At 57.7% G+C, this 19,862-nt stretch overlaps 3 protein-coding genes across 3 annotated transcripts in view; 1 reads left to right on the top strand and 2 right to left on the bottom strand.

The window, feature by feature from the left end:
- Positions 1-1,544: 1,544 nt before the first annotated feature.
- Positions 1,545-4,901, bottom strand: STX10 (syntaxin 10). The gene is made up of 8 exons (XM_025457745.3): positions 4,306-4,901; positions 3,883-4,052; positions 3,646-3,740; positions 3,507-3,569; positions 2,424-2,531; positions 2,217-2,323; positions 2,028-2,122; positions 1,545-1,932 (listed from the first exon to the last, which is right to left on the bottom strand). Exons 1-8 carry the CDS (start codon positions 4,338-4,340, stop codon positions 1,856-1,858), a joined length of 750 nt encoding a protein of 249 aa, XP_025313530.1. The 5' UTR covers positions 4,341-4,901; the 3' UTR covers positions 1,545-1,855.
- Positions 4,902-6,171: 1,270 nt separating this feature from the next.
- On the top strand, positions 6,172-8,986 carry IER2 (immediate early response 2). Its single transcript, XM_025457747.3, has one exon. It carries the CDS (start codon positions 7,330-7,332, stop codon positions 7,996-7,998), a length of 669 nt encoding a protein of 222 aa, XP_025313532.1. The 5' UTR covers positions 6,172-7,329; the 3' UTR covers positions 7,999-8,986.
- A 3,767-nt stretch (positions 8,987-12,753) lies between these two features.
- Positions 12,754-19,862, bottom strand: part of LOC112666861 (translation initiation factor IF-2-like) — a 29,238-nt gene continuing 22,129 nt past the window's right edge. The window contains exons 2-4 of the mRNA XM_049098219.1: positions 15,153-15,601; positions 14,656-15,034; positions 12,754-13,250 (exon numbers count right to left, since the gene is read on the bottom strand). Of these exons, the coding sequence (XP_048954176.1) occupies positions 12,880-13,250; positions 14,656-15,034; positions 15,153-15,601 (1,199 nt within the window). The 3' untranslated portion in view covers positions 12,754-12,879. The remainder of the gene's footprint in view (positions 13,251-14,655; positions 15,035-15,152; positions 15,602-19,862) is intronic.

Below are 19,862 nucleotides of genomic sequence, written 5' to 3'. Positions count from 1 at the left end.
GAACCGCATGTTGAGTGTGGAGCCTATTTTAAATAAGTGGCTTCCACTCACAACACCCTACTGGCTACCCAAGTATGTAGAGGCATGTCGCCCCAGGGCCGTTCCGTGTGAGCATGGGCCCTAGGTCCTGCGTCAGGGTCCCACAGAATCATGTCTGGGAAGGGCCTCCACTGAATTGGCCGCATGACACCCACTGGCTCACTCCCCTCCTGTGGCTGTTTGAAACACCCCCAGCCCCAGATACACATCCTGAACACACCCACATCCTTTGCCGCATCTGAGCCCATGCACCCACACACTCCTGCGTCAGGAGGAGGGACACAGAAATTGAGATGGCAAGTCCAATCCAGTGGGTGTCCTTTAAAGTACCTAGAAGAACTGTAGGTCCTCAGGATAGAAGGACGGAATGTTTGTTGGAGTCAGATGGAAAAGAAATGTGCCTCAGTGTCCTTATTCAGAAACATTTTTAGCAGTGTGGGAAGGTTATTCATTGACGTTAGGGATCCCTATCAAGTCGGAAGATACTCGCCTTGAGGTGGGAAAGGAGGCTTCATCCCCTGCCCAGGCAAAGCCTGTCCGCTCTGTGCTGATTAGCGGGAGTGTCCAGACAGCACCGGGAAAGATATGATCACGTGGGATTTCAGTTCCCAGGGAGGATTGGGTATACTTCAGGAAAAGCAGCCCCAGCCTCCTCCACTACCAGAAAAGTAGGGTTTTGACAGCCAGCAGCATCAACAACAACAAAAAAAACAGAGGTGGCTGATCCAGTCACCTCAGGTAACAGGAAATCTGTCTTCACACGGAGGCAACCCCAGGTAGGTGCGAACACCACCTGACTCCAGAAGTAGGTCTTTTAACTCCAGGAAGACTTGGAACTAAGTATAGAAAGATCAGGGGAACCCAAACCATAGCATTAGGGAGTTTGCATAAAAAAGGAAATCTCTACATCTCTGGTTGTTTCTAAGTTCTGACAAATCAGCCTAATGTAAGGACATCCTTGTAACAGGTAGCACTTTGCAATGTGTATAAACAGGCAACTGAGTGAGACGCGTGGTTCTGATGCCTGGCTGCATAAGGCGCAGGATGCAGACATCTGAGATCCTGCAAACACCGGAGATGGTGGTCCAAGGTTCATGGCCCTCACAAGCTTTCCTGGCTCGCGGGAATCCTTGTGTACTGGGGCAAGCTCTGGCAAAGCCCTGACATCGACAAACCCTAGTGACCAGGGGTGCCGTGAGCCCCGCAGGACTCTGGCTCCTCAGACATGATCACTCGGCTCCCCGGCTAAAGGGTTGGCCCAGAGCCGGCAGATGTTGAGGCTAAACTTCAAAAGCTCAAAGAAGACTAATCGGGGTTGGAATCGTAACATCAGTGGTGAAACCCAGAAATAAACTGGAATAGTCTTCCCCACACCAAATCCTGACCACTGAAATCCCTAGTGGGCACCTGTGCAAGCATGCACGTGCACACTTATGTACCCACCTAGGCCCCAGTGTATGCAAGCGGGGCAGGCACAAGTTAACACAGTAGGATACAAATGCATATAAAAAAGACTGGGATTTTATTTCCAAGTTGGCACTTGTAGAAGGCACAGAAGCAAATGACTTTGGGGCACCAGAGTAGAAACAGGGAGGAGTGTGAGGCTCCCCTACCTCTACCACCTCCTAAGCGCACTTGAGACAGGCCCAGTGGTGTGGGCTCTGGCCCAGGGCCCTGTGGGTCCCACTGGCTCTGGCTAAGAACCTTGGGGCAGTTCCCCAGGAAGGAACTCCTACCAGGGGGCAGGGCCTTGTCAGCTCTCCCGGCTACAGGGACCAGCATCCTGGGTTGGGTGGGGTGGGGGTGGGGCCCACGGTCAGAGAGAGAAGAGCAGGATGAGAACCAGAAGAAGCACCCCCAGCAGCACCACGATGGCACACCACTGTCGGCGGTCTGGGGCAAGAAGGTCAGAGGTTACAGGGGCACGGGGCACCACCCTTGCCGTCCACTCCCCCAACCACCCCAGCTGCCTTCCCAAGAGGACTTACCACTCGTCATGTGGGATACTTTGGCCATCTTCCTGAGGACCCCATCCATCCGGGACTGGGTGTGGTCCATCTCGTGAACGAAGGCATCCAGCATGCTGTCGATACCAACATGGTGTCAGTCCCCAAAAGCTGTGTGCCGAGCACGGCCAGTGAAGGGCTCCCAGCCCACCCCTAGGATCCTGGCCTCACATGCCCTGCTCATCCAGCTCCTCCCCAACACGGCCGGACATGTGTTTCAGAACCCGGATGCTCCCAGACACCATTTCCAGCTGTTGATCCTGTTGCTCCATGATCAGCTGCAGAGTGGAGTGGGAACAGCTGTCGGCAAGGGGCCCTGAGCTGTCCCCCCCACCCCCAGGCTCCTCCAGTCCAGGATCTCCAACCACCCACACAAACCTGCTGTGTGGCCTGCTGCTCCTCGATGTAACGAGAGGTGGCTGAGGCCATGCTGACATCCAGCAGGTCGCTGGATGACTTCTGGGGAGCTGGCTTGCCTGTGAGCATCTATGGGGCACAGACCACAGGTTCAGGGAGAGATGGCCACTCAGAGCAGAGCCAGACACAGGTTTGTGGCAAATCTAGGTAGCTATTAGTCAGGAAGTAGTCTTGGGAATGGGATAGCTTGGGTTTCCCAGACCCACCACTTAACTAGCAAGGTGACCCCAAGGCCCTATCACTTGACCTCCCTGTGCCTCAGTTTCCTCTGTAAATGGGGGAAATTCCTAGGGCTAGAATGAGGATTTGCCAAATTAATTCACGGAGAACACATCATATAAACAGATGTATTTAAGAATTTGAAAAAAAAAAATAAATAAATAAAAAAAAAAAAAAAAAAAAGAATTTGGACTGTAATCCTCAAGGCAGCACACCTGGGAAGCCTGTGGGCATTGACGCAGGACTCCAAACTCGTGCAGGCCTCAGCTCCCCACCCCCTAGGTCCCATGTGGGGATCCCATGACGGGATGGAGACAGGCTGGTTTCACAACATGCAAAGAATGGATACACGACGCAGAAGGAAAAGTGTACCAACAAAAGGCAGCTGGGAGAATGCACACAAAAGCCACGAGTGGGCACACCCATGGAGAGAAATGGTATGCAAGCCGACTGCAGATGGGGATCCACTCAGAGGCCAAGTTCACGCGCTCAGATGCCCAGGTACATACACGGGAAATAAAGCAGGCATACATCCTGGAAACAGTAACACACCAAGCAGGAAAAAAAAAAAAAAGGAAATAAGCATATAGACCCACACCAGGAGGCAAAAAAAGGACTCTATACATAGAGAGGGCTCAGGTGTACACACCCAGAAAGAGCAGGCCAGGGGACAACTGCACACAGAGAAGATGGACACTGACTCAGAAGGGGCAGACAGACATCTGTGCAAGGGAGACAGGTGAACACACCCAGGTCAGGACTGAACTCAAAGGGGAGGGTCTCTCTGGGAGGCTCAGGTGAGGATTTTGGGTCCTGATGCCTTACCTCTCTATTATTCCTCTCCATGAAGGCTATGGCTGCTGGGCTGACCATGTGGTCCTTCATATCCTGGGGGCAAGGACACCATGAGACAAAAAAACACCCCAACCTTCCCACACTCACGCCACCAGAAAACTCTCCTCACCTGGACTGCCTCCCGCATCCGCTCCACGAACACCTTTCTCTCCTGCAGGTCTCCGGCTGGGAGCTTGAACTTTCCGGGGTTGGCTTCCACTATGCGTGAGCCCCGAGTCGACTGTCAAGGCCAAAGCCAGACACAACCCCCTCCTCTGCCTCAAGCCCTCAACTCCCCCTAGGTGTGCAGCCGCTCCCTGCCACAGCAGTGGGCTCTCCCGGGACGCCTTGCAACCCCCCAGGATATCGATGGTCTCCTCCAGGTCCTCGAGGTCCCACTCGATGCTGCGAAGGCCATTCCGCAGCTCATTGGTCGTCCAGTCCAGCTCTTCGCGTCCGACCGCCGCGTCCTCCTGCAGGAGCTCGCACCAGCGCTGGTACAGCCCGCGGGCCGTGTTCACCGCCTTCTGCACCTCGCTGCGGGCAGGGGCACAGAGCGGTCACGCCTGGACCCGGCGTTCCTCCCGCCCGCCACTGCGCCCCCAAACGAGTGGGGGCCTCAGGATACCCCGGTGCCCCCTGCGCACCCCTCCCATTCGGCCCCGGGTCTACCCTGACCCGAGCACCCGGAGGCCGTGCCCAGACCGCCTGGCACGCTCTGGCGGGCACGCGGGCACTAGCTGGCAGGGGAACCGAGTACCCTCCTCCCTCCCCCATTGCTGTCACTCACCCTCGGACAACAAAAAATGGGTCTTCGAGAGACATGTCACCCGCCCCCCCCCCCGCCCTAGGCCGAGCCCCCTCCCCTCTCGGCTTCGGCAGCGGGTTCCTCCCAGTAGAGGGGAACGCGCCGCCACCCCCGCCCCCGTCACGTGACCCGTGCCACCATCGAGAGCCGGGACGCCAGGGCAGAAAGAGAGGCCTCGGAGACCCGAAGCGCAGAAACTTCCGCCCGTCTCACGGCCATCTTTATTGTGGGCAGAGATGGCTTCGCTGCCGCGTAGCCCGCCGCCTGCAGCAGCGTCGCAGTGATGTCTGGCTGGGTTGCGGGTCGAGCTCTTAATCTCTCGGTTCGAGACCCAGCCCCTCGGATGGTTGCTGCGCAACCTGTTTTCCTTTGGAGCGATGTGAATAATAATAACCTCCTTCAAATGAGAGGAGATTATGGCTGGGAAAGGGGATCATTCGATTCATAGATCCTCTTAAGACTTCCTAAGGCTGCACCTTGATCCTGTCATGGGCGATCGTCCCAGCCCAGGGTTGGGAAGAAGTGGGGGAAGGAGTGGTCCTCCCCACTCTCCCGCGGGGGTGGAGTGAGGTGCGGAGTCTTGTTGGGCTCTTCTGTTGGCCTCTCCCCTCCTCTTTTTTCCTACGGAGGAGGTGGCTGTGGGTGGGGGGCCCCAGAGATGCTTCTGGGGTGTGGAGGCTGGCAGTAGCGGGAGGGGGTGGGGTGGTGGCTCTGAGGATGGTGTATACAAGGTAGTCCCCTGTTGGGGGGGGCGGTGGCAGGAAGGTCTGGAGAGAGGCTCACAGAGATGACTCCTGTGTGACAGAAATGTTGTGTGTGCGGTCTCCGGAAATGCACTTTTTTTTTCGGAGGGGAGCCATCACCTGAGAGGGGTCCTGGTTTGTTTCAGGAGAGATCGGGGCGGGAAGTCTTTAGTTCTTGGAGAGTCTGTGCGCCCCTGTGCTTCAGAGTCGCTGCGTAGAGTCTCAGAGAGAGCGCGCCTGGGCTGGGGACGTCATTGTGGATTCGCCGCGGTGGTGCAGGGGGAAATGGGGACCTCAGCAGGTCGCCGGAGCGTGTGTAGGGTCGCTGAATAGGGACAGTTTTAAGAAGAGCAAGTAATTGTTGAGTCGAGTTTCCCCTCCCTCCCATAAATGAGGACCGGGCGTGAGGATTCTCCAAGGCTGCATGATTTGGCGGGGAGGGGAGAAGCAAGAATACCTGGGGGAGAACCTTGTAGGGAGAAACAATTGTGGGGTCTCTATGGGGTAACAAGGATGAAGGGGTCGTCAGCGAACCGCCCCATGTGTTGGCAAGGTCTTTGTGTAGGGTCTCGGGGAGTTGGCGTCAGTGAAAGTCCTGAGATCGCCCCTTTTTGCCAGCGGGGGTTTTCCCGGAGGCGTCACGCCTTTTTGGCCTCCGGAGCCCGCCGGGTTGGACTCCGGTCCGGAAGCCGGGGCCTACAGCCAGTCGGAGCTGCCGGGAGAGCGACACGGTTAGGGAGGGGGCGTGTTCCGAGGCCAAGGCGCCGCCCCCGCCCTCCCGGAAGGGGGCTGCCGCGGCTCCGAGCGGAGATTCCGGCCCCTGTCCTTATATGGGCAGCCGGAAGCGCCTCGCGCGCCTGCCCTACGTCATCATACCCAAATTTAGCCGTGGAAGTCTGGCGCTTCCAGTGGCCGGAAGACTCTGCCCGCCTGTCGGCGGCTGGGGGAGGGGACGGAGGGGGAGAGAGGAGCCTTCCCTTAAAGGGCCCTTGCCACGAATGAATAGAGCTTAGGAATAATTTTGCATCTTGTTTTGGAGGAACTGGATATAGGTTTTCTTGGAGCGATAGGGCGTAGCGGAGGGTGGGGCCGACGTTTTCTATCTGCTCTATCTCTGCGTTGCTCAGTTTACAGCTTTTATCCCAGCCTCGCTGCCCGGGGCGCAGAGGCGGAGCAGGGCCATGTAGTCTTAGGGGGCGCTGCCACGTGTTCACGGGGACTGTCGTGTTCCCGGGTCCTCTGTTCTGCGAGTCTCCAGCCCACTCGTGGAGCTCGTGTAGAGGGAAACTGGAGGTGAAGGTGGTGTTCGGTGTGGAGCGCACGAATGGCAGCCCGGGCTGCACTCGTGTCCGCACACATCCACTCCCCGTGGAACGGGCAGCTACGGCCCTGGAGCCAGCCGCGCTGCCCGCCGCCTCACCGCCTCAGACAAGGGGGCTGAGGAGGGTTGGCTTACGCTAGAGACGCAAGAGCTGGAGGCCCCAGTGGCCCATTTATTCGTTTAGCAAATATTGAACAGTGTCACTCTGTCTCGATATCCCCACCTGCAGAAATCAGGTGTAACAGTACCCTCCGCGGAGTGGAAATGAGGCATCAATGAGGTATTTAGTGAAGGAAAGCCCTTAACAGCGCCCGGCGGGTAGTGCTTAGTAAGCGTTAGCACGGTTACCCAACCAAAAAACATTAATAGGTTCTGATTCAAAAACCATTAATTAGACACCTGGTAGATGCTAGGAACTGTGGCCACGGAGGATGTGCCGGTTCGAACCCGGTCTTCCCCCGTGCGAAGGGAAACTTGCCGCCTACAATCAGCTGGGGTTTCAGACGCAAGCACGTGGGTGGATTCGGACCCGCACCCGCGGCTCCCCTCTTCTGAGCCTGCGCACCGGCGCACGGAGGGCCCCGAGAAAGGAGACCACCCCGCGCGCTCCGCGTGGACTCGGGAACGCTCCCCCTCACTCCGACTCCCGTCCCTTCTCCCCCACTCGGTAAATTCCACCCTGTCGCTTTAAGGAGTATCTCACCGCCGCGCGTTGGGAAGCCCGGATGCGGCTCTCTGATTGGGCGGGGCGTCTCGGTGACTTCACTCTCGGTACAAAAGGGCCCGGGTGGCGGGCGCCGGGGCAGAGCGTCCCAGCAGTGTCACGGCGTGGGCTGGCATGAGTGGAGAAGCGTGAGCGAGCGCTTTGCCCGGAGTGCACCTGCTACCTGTCCTGCCCAGCCAGGGAGTCCCCGCCGCCCTCGCCCCTGCCGTCGAGCCGCCATGGAAGTGCAGAAGGAGGCACAACGCATCATGACTCTGTCGGTGTGGAAGATGTACCATTCGCGCATGCAGCGCGGTGGCCTGCGGCTGCACCGGAGTCTGCAGTTGTCGCTGGTCATGCGCAGCGCCCGGGAGCTCTACCTCTCGGCCAAGGTGGAAGCCCACGAGCCCGAGGTGCCCTTGCCGCCCGTCCGCTCCCCCGATCCTCGCCTGCACCAGTCGCGGGAAGCGGAAGCTGGAGCCGAGGCAGCGCCCCCCGACGGTGAGCCGACCTCCCCGGAGCCCATGGACACGCGGGAGGCGCCGCGAGCGGAGGAGACCCCAGCCCGCTGTGCCCCGCGCCCCACAAAAGTCAGCCGAAAGCGGCGCAACAGCAGCCTGAGTGACGGCGGGGACGTCGGACTGGTCCCAAGCAAGAAAGCCCGTCTGGAGGAGGAGGAGGAGGAAGGAGCCTCCTCGGAGGTCCCTGATCGCCTGCAGCCACCTCCCGCGCAAGCGGAGGGCGCCTTCCCCAACCTGGCGCGCGTCCTACAGAGGCGCTTCTCTGGCCTCCTGAACTGCAGCCCCGCCGCCCCCCCGACGGCGCCGCCGGCGTGCGAGGCGAAGCCGGCCTGCCGCCCCGCGGACAGCATGCTGAACGTGCTCGTGCGGGCCGTGGTGGCTTTCTGAGGGTCCCCGAGCGGCGCCACCGGAGCCCAAGCGCGGGCCGAAGCGTCGGCCGGAGTGCGCAGACCCGAGGCGAGGCCCGCCCCCGGGGGAGCGCCCGCCGAAACCGTGGAGAGGAGCTGCCGCCCGGGCTGCTGAGGCCTAAAGAGGGACTCTGCCCCCGGGGAGCCGTCGCCGTCTGTGCGCAGCGGCGGCGCCGAGGAGCCTGAGCCGGGAGCGCGAGCGCCTTCCGCCGAGACCTGCTGCGCCCACAGGTGCTGTCTTAACGGACTGGGACGTGGACCTTTCCCTCTCCTTCTGGGACTGGGAGCAGGGAGGCTTGGTTCTTTCAACTCCTCAGGGTCGGACTTTAGTTTTTACTGGGAGCTGTGCTGCCCTTTCAAGGTTTTTCAATAGTTGGTGTTTGCATTTCCAACCTCAGAGAATTCCAGGCAGGCGCTCCCCTTCCCCCACCAGTGACATACTTGTGCAAGCGGTCATCGTTGCGTCATGGGGCAGACGTGGGAGCTTCCTGTTGCCTTGCGTGGGTGTGGGGCCTGGGAGGAGGGTCTGGGGTGTGGACCGCCCTGGGGAATGGGAGGAGGGCGTCCTGAGTCACCTCGCACCGCTTGCTGCGGGTTTGTGCCCCACGCCCCTGCGCCTTCGGGTGCATAGCGGGGGGGCTGATCTAATTTCAGGTTAAAATTTTTCTCATCTGGTGCGTTAGAGGTGGGAATATGTTCACGGTCTCAAGCGTGACCATCCCTCAGACACAGACACAACCCAGACGATCCTGGTCTGAATCACAAAAATTGGGTGGGGGTGTTTGGAGCTCTGTAAGGCTGAGCTGGGACCAGTTGCTGGTGAGACTGGGCCAGCCCGGGGAGGGGAAGATTCTTGCCAGGGCGTTCTGAGGTCTGTTTACCTTTACTGTGGTGGATTCTGTTTAATTTCATCTATCTGGCCTTTTGCTGGAAACGCCAGATAGGAAAATAAAGAGCATTTGAATAAAGTCTTTGCGGCCCGTCTGGTTTTCTTCCCTGATGGGGGGATGGGCAGGGTTAAGGGGTCAGGAGCGGGCGGCGGCTTGCTGGGGCCCCAGAAACCGGTCTGACCGGCTATCACGTGGGCAGAGTGGGCGGGATGGGGCTGGGCCCCCTTTTCTTTGCCAGAGCATTTCCGTACTGGGTGCCCTGAGGTTCCGACTCCTTAAGCTCCCCCATATTTGGGAGTTTCTTAGAAATTCGAAAACTCCGGGGGTGGGGAGAGGTGGGCTTCAGGTGGGTTGAGATGTCTGGGGGAAATTGGGTGGGGACTTGGGAAAGATAGCAGATCTCCCCCCACCCCACCCCACTTGACCAACTGCATCCGCTTTGGCTGGGGCCCCACGGCTTGGGGGGGAACTGAGGTGAGCTTTGGAGGGCCCTTTACACCCCTGCTCTCATCTCTAGCGGTATAGTTGTGTGACTCAGGCCGGGAAGTGAGTTCCCAGCCTCAGTTTCCTCATCTGTGAAGTAGGCCTCTAAACAGCTTTCCCGCGGGGCGACTGGAGATTTGGAAATGCCCGTGAGAGCCCTCGTTACTGGATTTGGCTCCATTCCAGCTCCATGTTAGTCACCCCAGAGGAGAAACGCTCATCATTTACCCACCGCTGATGTAGGAGAGGGGCCGCAAGGCGTTGCCCCGGGGCGGGTGGCGGGGTGGCCGTGGGAAGGACAAAGGAGCCGCAGGTGCGGGCCGCCAGGGCGGCGGGAGGCCCCGGGAAAGCCGCCGCCCCGCCTCCAGACGGCTGGCTCCGGCGCTCGGGCCTCCCGCGACCCGGGGGGACCTGACCCCGAGGCCCCGGGGTGGAAGGAGGAGGAGGGTGCGGTGGCGGCCGGACCCGCCCAGAACGCCCGCCTCCGGCTCTCCTCCGGCTGCATCCACACACCCCCACCCCCGCCTGCCCGCCTCCCTCAGGGTTCCCCCGGGGAAATCTAGCCTCGCGCGCCTCCTCGGCCACCTGATTCTTCCCTGGGAAACGGGAGACTTTAGCGCCACCCACCCGGGGTCCTGACCCATAACTCCCCAGTGGGACGTGGGCGGGGGAGAGCCCCACACCCCAGCAGCAGTTCAGTGCGTTCGCGTGGGAGCTACTCCCCCGAGAACAGAGCCCGCCCCGGGAAGTCCCTGGCGGCTGGGGAGGGGGCCTCACTGCGCATCCTGTCGCAGGAACCTCCTGGCCCTTCCTTCCTCCGGGGAAAAGGCCTGGCCATCCCCGCCCCTGCCTCCCCGGGGGTTTCCGGGCTGGGGGCTGGAGGTGATGTGGTGGGAGACCGGAGAAGCACCCCCACACACACGCACCCCTTTAAGATACACCCCTTCCCTTCCCCCCATTTCACCCTTCAGAGTAGGCAACATTGAAAATTTGTCACAATAACCAAACTCTGATGAGGTTTGGAGTTTTCACACCTTTACATGGCATTGGATTATTGGGACAGGCCCTCTGGGGAGTGATGGGTGGGCCAGGAGCTGTGAAAACTAAAAATGTCACATGTCCCTTGACCAGTGGATTCTCCCGGGAGTCTCAGGCCTGTACCAGGATGTTTGCTACAGCGCTGCACAAACTGGCACAATTTGGAAATGACCTACATGCCCATCCAACCTGACTGGTCTGGTGGAATGTGGACTACCCATGCCTCCCCAGAGAATAAATGGCCCGAGTGGGACAGGTCTACATACCCTGGCAACCTCAGAACCATGATGCCCAGTGACAAAGGCCAGATGCGGAAGTTGGGTCAGAACAGATTCCGGAGCCAGATTACCAGCTCTACTTGCCAGCTGTGCAGCTTTGAGCAAGTTACTTCACCTCTCTGGGCCTGTTTCCCTGGCTGTAAATTGTGGACAGTAACAGTCCCTACCTCTCAGGTTCATTGTGAAGAGGAAGTGAGACCATAGGTATAAAGTGCTTAGTGGAACGCCTGGGCACACCGGAAGTGTTATTTTCTTATTGTTAGAACCCTTGATGATAACAGCACCGGCCATTTAGAAGCACATAGAGCAGGACACCTGGGTGGCTCAGCGGTTGAGCATCTGCCTTCGGCTCAGGGCCTGATTCCAGGGTCCTGGGATCGAATCCCTGCATCAGGCTCCCCACAGGGAGCCTGCTTCTCCCTCTGCCTATGTCTCTGTGTCTCTCGTGAAAAAATAAAATCTAAAAAAAAAAAAAAAAAAGCGCATACAGCGAGACAAGCATGTATGTAACACGTATACAGATGCTGTGCTTATCCCAGAGAGCTGGGAAAAACAGTTCCTCCAGTAGCTGGGTGTGAAGGGGGACCAGCTCCCCTCTCAGGTCAAGTTTGGCCTCATCCTAGTGATTTGACAGGGTGGACTCTTCCCTCCTCTAGGCCCCCACATTTCCGGTTTCCTCCCAGCCTCTGTCTACACTCACCCCTTTGTAGGTAGTCTCATTCCGTCTTAGGGCTCTAAATGTCAGTCTATACTGACTCCCATATTTTGTTCTCCATCCTGACCCCCTCCCTGGGCCCCCAGACTGTCCGAGCCCCCTCCCTATGTCAACTTGTGGGGCACTAAGATATTCCAAACAGAACAGGACCCGCAGAGAGTTCTTGCTGTTCTCTGTCAGCTTCTCAACTGAGGAATCCTCCTTGAATCCTTTTTTTCTCCTTCCCTCTCGACCACAGCATGCAGTCACGGGTGCCGTCAACTTGACCTCTCATTCCACTCCACTCTCCCCACCATCAAGACTCCCGTCTTTAGTGTGAGCTGCCATCACTTCTCACCCGGATCAAGGCCGAGGCTTCCTCCCAGCCCTTGCTCCTGCCACAATCTAATCTACACGGCAGCTCCACAGATTTTATAAAATGCAGATTGGATAATTTCAGTCTCCAGCCCCCCCTCTGCTTCATCCACAGTGGCCTCCTTCCCACTTGGAGAACAGGCCAAGCATGTTCCAGCCCACGGCCTTTGCACTTGCTGCTCCTTCTGCCAGCAATGCTCTTCTCCCAGACACCCATCCTCACTTTCTTTGGATTTCGGTTGAAATGTCACCTCCTCGGAGTGGTCTTCTTTGGCCACCTGATCTAAAATGGCTCCCTTTTCTGCCACTCAGCTCCTTTGGCCCTCTTTTTGGCCTTCCTTAGAACACTCCTCATTATCTCAAAGGGTAAATTTATGTTCTAGTTAGCATCTGTGCCCTCATGCGAATGTCACTTGCACGAATGTCCAACACAGGCCTGAAAGAGGGAATGAGGCTGTCTGGGGTAGGCAAGTGCTAAGAGCTTAATATTTATTGTCTCATTTACTCAGTGGCTTCTTGTGACTCTTAGAATTTCCAACAGTTGACAGGATTTCTGTCATATCTGCGTAAGGACTGTACTATTATTTATCTAAAAACTTTTCTTAAGGTAACTCACTTGTTAATCACTAACCATACTTAGAAGGTAACAGTTAATAAAAGTTACAGTGAAAACAAAACAATGTCATAAGATCCTGCTGAAACAGTAGCCAGTATGAGGGTCCTCACAGCTTTATTAATTAGGAAGGGAGATTATCAAGAGTTAGAGACACATTATTACCATAGCAAGAGGCCTATGACTAGGTGAAGACTGAAATCTAAAAAGAGAAATGGAGAGATTCATTGTCATATTTAAATATCAGCGCTAAGTCACTTTGCTCACTGTTTCGGAGTTAGGAAAATTCTGCTTCTAGAAGAGAGACAAAGCTACAAATGTTCCCCATTTTGGGCCTCTGTTTACTGACACTCCGATCAAGACGTACTTAAAAAAATTTTATTTTTCTTTTAATAGTAGCACAGTTGCAGTTTTACATTTGTTTCTGGGGTTGTCTCTTCTAGCCTATGGCCTCCATGCGAGGGCAGAAACGAGTCCAGCAGGTGCTCTGCTAAGTGGTTTTTGTGAATGGATGATGCATTTGCAACTCTCCTTTGAGATCGCTTCTTTGATCCACTTTTGACGGATCGGGAAACTGAGGCCAGAGAGGATCGCCCTGCCGGAGAGCAAGCAGAGCCAGCTCTCGCCGTGCCCGCCGTCCGGAGATCCCCTCCCCTCTCCGCTGTGCCGGACCGGCGCCCCGCTGGGAAAGGGCAGGGCCCCAGAAGCAGCACCCAGACCGGTTTGCCGGGTTCCGGGAACCTGGGCGAGGTCCGCGCGTCCGAGACGGTGGAGACGCAGCTCTTGGCCAGGCGGGGCGAGGACGGGACTTGATCTTCGCGAGGAAATTTGAGTCCGGGGCCAGGCGCTCGGGGTCTGTAACTAGCCGCCGCGCGGGGCGGAGCCGTCTGGGTGTCAATCGCGGGCGGGGGCGGGACCCACGAGCCTCGCGCTCTCCTCCGCGCCCCACCCCTGCGCGCGGCACCGAGTGACTTCCAAGAACTCCCAGGGTCGCGTGCAGCCCGGGCCACGCCCCTCGCCCCCAAACTGGTCCCTTCTGGATCCCGCCCCGGCCCTGCGCACGTGGCCCCCCACCCCCGAGCTCTCCCCGGGGGTGCGGGGGAGGGACTTGGGGGGCCCGCGCCGGAAGGCGGAGGCCGCGGGCCCGCTCGCAATCAGGTAAATCGCGGAAAAAGTCGAAGGGGAAATGGGGATTGCCAGAGTTTGGGGCCCACGCCGTTCACCGTGGTCGTGGGGGCTGCTGGAACCCCCGTGTGCCCGGAGGAGCTCAGATCCACACCTTCCCCACCTGCGCCCAGAGTTGCTCTCACTAGGGTTCCTCTGTGTTTCCTGAGGCTCAGCCTAGGGCTAAGTTCCGCCCACTGCTGTGTTAAGGGGAGTTTGGGTCTCCCCACGTTTGTGTCCAGGTGAGCCGAGCCCAAGGCCTGAGGCCCTCCACCTACTTGTCCGGGCTTGAGACCTGCCCACGCCCACGCCCATGCCCACGCCCACCTCCCTGTCTGACCTTTTTTTTTTTTAAAGATTTTGTTTATTCGTGAGAGACAGAGAGGCAGAGACATCTGCAGACAGAGAAGCAGGCTCCCTGCGGGGAGCCCAATGCAGGCCCCGATCCCAAGACCCCGGGATCACGACCTGAGTCAAAGGCAGACGCTCAACCACTGAGCCACCCAGGCGTCCCCCTGCCTGACCCTTTTTAACGCAGCCCTTTTCAGCAGAAATATCCCTGGGCAGCCCCCACTCCGCCCCCTTTTTATTTCTCCAGCCTTCAAACGTGCGGGGCCGCAGCACATTGTTGACTCTGGGTTAAGAAAATGATCCCAACATTCACTGCCTCCCCTGCTCCCCCTCCCCCCACCCCCGTAACCCCTCAGCTCCTTCCTGCACCTAGGCGGCTCCCCTGGCCCCCTGGGGACCTGCCTTCCCCCCCTGCCACCGACTGGCACCAATTAATTTCCTCCTCAGCCGGTCCACCCACATCTGGTGGCCAGCTGCTCGCCCTCGCCCTGCCCGCCCCAGGGTCTCCCGGGGAATTGCTAACAGCTCCCCTCCTCCCTGCGCCCCTCAAGCCCTGACGCCCCACCAAAGCACACTCTCCCCCCCTCCCCCACCAGAGTCTGCTAATCGGAAAAAGCTGACAGTTAGGACCTGGAGAAGAGAAGATCTGAAATCAGAAGGAGGAGGGGTGGGGTGTGAAACTTTCTGAACCAGAGACGGGGGTGGGGTGGTGGCGTGGAGGGAGGGGGGAAGGCAAGAGCTTAAGTTGTACCTAAAGGCTCCAGATCAAAGTTTTCTGGCTTCCAGATGGGGACTGCAAGGAGGGCTGCCCCCACCCAGGGGCGGGCAAGGCTGAGCACCCCCCTTCCTCGGAAACCCCCTGAGACGAGGCGGCGGTGACAGCTGTGCCCCAGCCCGCGCCCGGCGGGCTTCCTTTTCCTGTGCTCACTCTCCCCGACAGGCTGGCCAGCAGCCTGGAGACACCGGTCAGGCCCTTTTGAAGGGGCTCCCCAGAGGGTCTTCCTGGATGAGGGGGAGGGGACTGGCTGAGAACAATGGGCTTCTGTAGCCGCAGGACGCCAGGCGCTTCCTGTTAACCCTTCCCTCGGGTTGCAGGGTTGCAGCTTCGGGGAGCATCTCAGAGGCCTGGACTGTGCAGGGGGACAGAGAGGGGATTGGCAAAGTAAGCAGACGTGCAACTCTTTTTCTCCTGTGGTGGGTTTTGTTTTCAAAAGTGATCAGAAACCGTGAGCTGAATGCAGACCTTACCTTCCTCGATGGACTCGCAGTCTGGTTCTTTGCTTTCTGCTGAGCTGAGGGGCTGTACAGCCTGGGGACAGGGAGAGGCCTCCTTTGGGAGAATCCACGCTCAGCAGTGAGGCCTCCCAGGATCTCTGGGGGTGGGCTTGGCTGGCCTGAGGGACCCAGGTGAATCCAAGATCCAGCTATGTTTGCTGGATTAGTTATGTTTCCTGCCAGATTAGCTGGAGGCCACACCCCCTGAGCGAGTCCTTGGGTGGTCTGGGCCTCAGTTTCCCTGTTTGGCAAGTTCTCCCATGAGCCTGAGAGGAGCACCGCCCAGAACGACCTGAGCTGGGGGTCTTGGAAACCTTTTGCTGTCCCTTGGAGCCCTAGGAAGCCACGCTGGGGAATTAGCTGCTCTGTTAATTGGAGGATTCGTGCAAAGTCCCTACTGTTTACAGAGCTAGCCTGAGAAGCTCCCCCTCAAGGGATTCTGTGAACCTCCATGAGCCTCTGAGGGCCCCTCGAGACTCAGCATCCGGCCCTGGAGGCTTTTGGGTAGTTACAGACCAGATAACATGCCCTGTTTTAAGAAGAGACTACATACATAGATGCCTCCCACCAGCCAGGTACTGTGCTTGGCTCCTCTCCCATATTCACTTACTCCTCGCTACAAGCCTAGGTCAGAATTAGACACTTTCCCTGGTTCCATTTTACAGATAAGAGAATTGAGGCACGGAGCAAATGTGTGTCTAGTAAAACAAAGTCCATTGTTTTTCTTTCTCTCCTGGATTGAGGTGGGGGTGGGCAGGGGTTAGGTAGCTTGTCCACACCACTGGACTGTTGCTTGTGTATATCCAGCAGCTTATCTTCCGTTCACCGATAAGGAAAGAGAACCCAGGGGTGTGAGAGTCACGTACCCCACATCTCACTGCCACCCCGGGCAGCCTTTTTCTCTCTCCTTCCATCCTCAGCAGAGGGCCCACCAGGTTTGCCCACCAAATGCCCTCTTTAGTTTTTAAGGGCCACTTGCTAGGTGACTTTGTACCACCTTTTCTCCCCCTTTGGACAGCGAGAACCTTCCCAAGGGCAAATATGTACACGCTCAACCCGAGGACTTGAGGAGGACAAAGTAGGTTTTGGGTTTTTTTTTTGGGGGGGGGGCGGTATTTTGTTTTTTAGGTTTTTTTTCCTGTTGTTTTTGATAATCAATATTTACTGAGCAAAACCAAACTTCTAGACTGGAAAGGCCCCCTTGCTGGTGTCTGGAACAGGAAGTGGCTCACTGCTTTTGCCTTTCAGACCGGAGGGCAGGCGGGGGAGGGCCTGCTGGAGGCCCAGCAGCTGGGGTTGGGGCTGCTCTGGGGTTTGGGCCCCAGGCCAGCCTACCGCCAACCAGCCTCCACCTGAGGCCCCCTTACCCCCCCTCCTTCTCTCCCATCTGTGGCCCGCCCTTCCGGAATGAACCTTGTCCTGGCTGCTGGCCACCAGGAAGGCAAAGCAAGCCTGCAATTACTCACTGCTGGGTCCCTGCAGGCTGCAGCTCTGGGCTCCTGGGGTGAGGGTGGGTGGTGCCTTGAGACCCTTTCCCTCTCAGGCTCCACATGGGGGTGGCGGCTGGAGTCTGCAGCACTGAGTTCCATGTAGCCTCCAGCCACCCTCGAACTCCCCACGGACACTGCCTTAGCAGCAGATCCTGGAATTTTCGCAGTGGTCTCCTGTCCTTTGGACAAGGCCTTCTTTTCTGAGTGGGGTGGGTGTGAAGCCGGTTCTGAGGCCAGCTGAGAAACGGGCTGCGAGAAGGGGCCTTCGCAGGGACCAGCAGAGCTCTCCTTTCAGCCCGGGGGCTTCTCCTCTCACTGCTTTGCTTTGCTTTGCTTCTGTGGCTGCTGTGAGACGAGGCTGCCCTTGGCAAGGGAGGGCCCTGAGGGACGCCGTGTGCATCAGCGGCCTCTTCTGTGTCTTCCAGTGCAGCCTGGGCCTCATCCTATTTGTCTGTGCCTCCTTCCTTTCTCCTCGGGCTTGTCCCGCTTTCTCCGGGCTCTCAGGCGGTCCACGCTCCCAGCAGTTCCACTGTCAGGCTGGGAAGGCCGGAGCCAGGATCCATCCCCAGGGCCCTGTCTCAAGCTTGGACCTGGGTTTCTGGTCAGAGGGGGAGAGTGGGCTCAGTCTCCTCAAACCAGGAATTCAGTCTAGGCTCTGTGGCTTCCATATACACAGACACACACCCCTGTACACACACAAACACACACACACACACACACACACACACACACACACACGGCTCCTGAGCATTCTCTGCCCCTGATTGTCCTGGATTGGCCTTGTGTGCCTGTTCCCTCCTGTCAGTGACTTCCCCCTCTCCTTGCAGCTGGTCTTTACATTCTAGAAAGCTGGGAGGGGGCGGGGAAGTTCCTCAGAATGCTCCTGCCAGCCACACTCCAGGGTTGGCCAGGCCTCACGCACGCACAGAGCCATATGCTTCCCGCTTGGTGCTTGTGGCCAGCGTGAATCCTCCCTGAAACCTTCTCCTCAGCTCTCTTGCACCTGAGCCCATCCTGTTCCGTTGCCATGGCATCCACGGAACCCAGAAGCCAGATGGTCTTGTGTCCCCTAATGCCCCTTCCGGGCTCAGGCACTTTGAGCTCAGCAAGTTTCCTCAGCACCCCTCTGTCCTCAGCATGCGTCGAGGCTCTGTGCCCGGTGGCTCATCTTTTCCCCTGGTGACTCCTGAGTCAGGCAACAACAGCACTTGTCCAAATTCAGCTCATAGTGTCAGGTTTTTGTTTTCTGGTTTTGTTTTTAAAGTAAGCTTCACACTCAGGGCACCTGGATGGCTCAGTCTGTTAAGCGTCTGCCTTCAGCTCAGGTCTTGATCCTGAGGTCCTGGGATCGAGCCCCAGCATTGGGCTCCCTGCTCAGCGGGGAGCCTGCTTCTTCCTCTCCCTCTGCTGTGCCCCCTGCTTGTGTTCTCTCTCTCTTTCTGTTAAATAAATAAATAAAATCATAAAAAAAATAAAGTAAGCTCTACACAGCATAGGGCTTGAACTCACAATGCCAGGGGCCCCATGACAAGTGTCCGATTTGAATTCTAGTTTATGGGACCTGGAGCCTAAGGTCTTAAGAATGACAACAGGGGTGCCTGGCTGGCTCTGTCTGTAGGGCACACAACTCTTAAGCTCAGGGTCATGAGTTTGAATGCCACGTTGGACATAGAGATTACTTAAAAAAAAAAAAAAGAATGACAGTGATCATAGAAACCAGTGCTTATTAGTTCAAGTACTTCACTCATGGAGTCTTCACCACGTGAGTTATTATGGCCTTCTCCTCATTTCACATTGAGGAAACTGAGGCTCCATGTGGGGAGATAACTTTCCTACTATTTACAGTCTTTATAGCTAAAAAGTACCATAGCCTGGATGTGAACCCAGGCATTTGGCAGTGTTTCTTGACTTTTACAGCTGGATGGTTCCCTGTGGTGGGGCTGCCTTGTGCATCAGCGGATGTTGGGCGTCAGTATTGGCCTCCCCCCCCACCCCCCCACCCCCCGCCAGGTACCAGCAGTGGTAGCAATAAAAAATATAGGTGTGGCTGACCGTTGGGGTGGAGTGGGTGAGGAGTAGGCTCACCACCGCCATCCACCGCCCTGCCTCTCCACACATGTCCCTCTGCAAAGCATCACTCTGTGTGTGTGTGTGTGTGTGAGTGTGTGTGTGTGGTGTGTCTTTTCCCAAGTATGGTATAGAGTATAGACTGCGGCCTTGGCTTGAGTCCTGGAGATGGAGGTGATTGGCAGGTCCTGGCATGTTGGGGCAGGTCAGCAGGGTCACCTTTCTAGGCCACATCCCTCTCCGGAGGGAGGGGTGCCAGCTCCTAGCCCCTGGTGGCTGGACTTGCCCAAGTGGTGGTGGCTTGAGCATCCACCAGTGCCCAGGTGGGTGGAGACAGGCAGCCCTTCCTTCCTGGTTCCCAGGGGTGGGCGGTGGCGGCGGCAGCTGCCCAGGACTCAGAGGGCGTGGGGAGCCCCGACCTGGCCTCTGGATTTACTGAGTGGGTGCCGGGGTGTGTGCTCTGAGACCCAAGGCCCTTGTGGGTGCGGAGGAGAAACCAGAGGCTAAAGTAGGTCTCCCCGCCCTCCTGCCTGCCACCCTGATGGCCCACCCAGCCCTGGCTGCATGCCAGGAATGCCGGCATGGTGACTCACAGAACTGCTGGGAGAAGCGCCTTGCAGGGTGGGGGGATCCCCCTCCTTCTCCGCTTTCCCAGCATCCCCATCACGACCAGGACCCTTGAGGCCACATCTCAGACTAGTCACACTGGCTCTCTCCCCCCTCCTCTTCCTCTCCCTGTGTGCCCCTCAACCTCCCAGCTGGAGTTTTGTTCTCCACATCATGCTAGGGCAGAAAGGCAGAAATGAACGTGGGGCCGTGGGGCGTGGAAATATCTCTGAGGTTGGAATATATTTAGGCCTGGACGAGAGAGTGTGCATGGTAGAGAGCAGACCTCAGCGTTGGCCTGGCCTGGCCTGGGCTGGGGGTGGGCGCCCGAGGAGTGAGGCCCCGGCCCTGAGCCAGTGCAGGAGGCTTCTATCTTCTCTCTCTCTCTCTCTCTCTTTTTTAAAGATTTTATTTATTCATGACACACACACACACACACACACACACAGGCAGGCAGAGACACAGGCAGAGGGAGAAGTAGGTTCCATGCAGGGAGCCCGACATGGGACTTGATCCTGGG

Source organism: Canis lupus, chromosome 20 (assembly GCF_003254725.2).
Source record: "Canis lupus dingo isolate Sandy chromosome 20, ASM325472v2, whole genome shotgun sequence".
Classification (NCBI taxonomy): Eukaryota; Metazoa; Chordata; class Mammalia; order Carnivora; family Canidae; genus Canis; species Canis lupus.
Note: the sequence above shows the minus strand (reverse complement) of the source record. Positions and strands in the feature narration are given on the sequence as shown.

Excerpts from the sequence above, each read along its gene's own strand:
- STX10 (XM_025457745.3), bottom strand. The coding sequence starts at position 4,340 with ATGTCTCTCGAAGACCCATTTTTTGTTGTCCGAGG. Across the intron at positions 4,053-4,305 it reads CCATTTTTTGTTGTCCGAGG|CGAGGTGCAGAAGGCGGTGA; the intron begins GTGAGTGACAGC and ends CCCTGCCCGCAG. Across the intron at positions 3,741-3,882 it reads GGACCTGGAGGAGACCATCG|GCATAGTGGAAGCCAACCCC; the intron begins ATATCCTGGGGG and ends CTCGGGGCTCAC.
- IER2 (XM_025457747.3), top strand. The coding sequence starts at position 7,330 with ATGGAAGTGCAGAAGGAGGCACAACGCATCATGACTCTGTCGGTGTGG.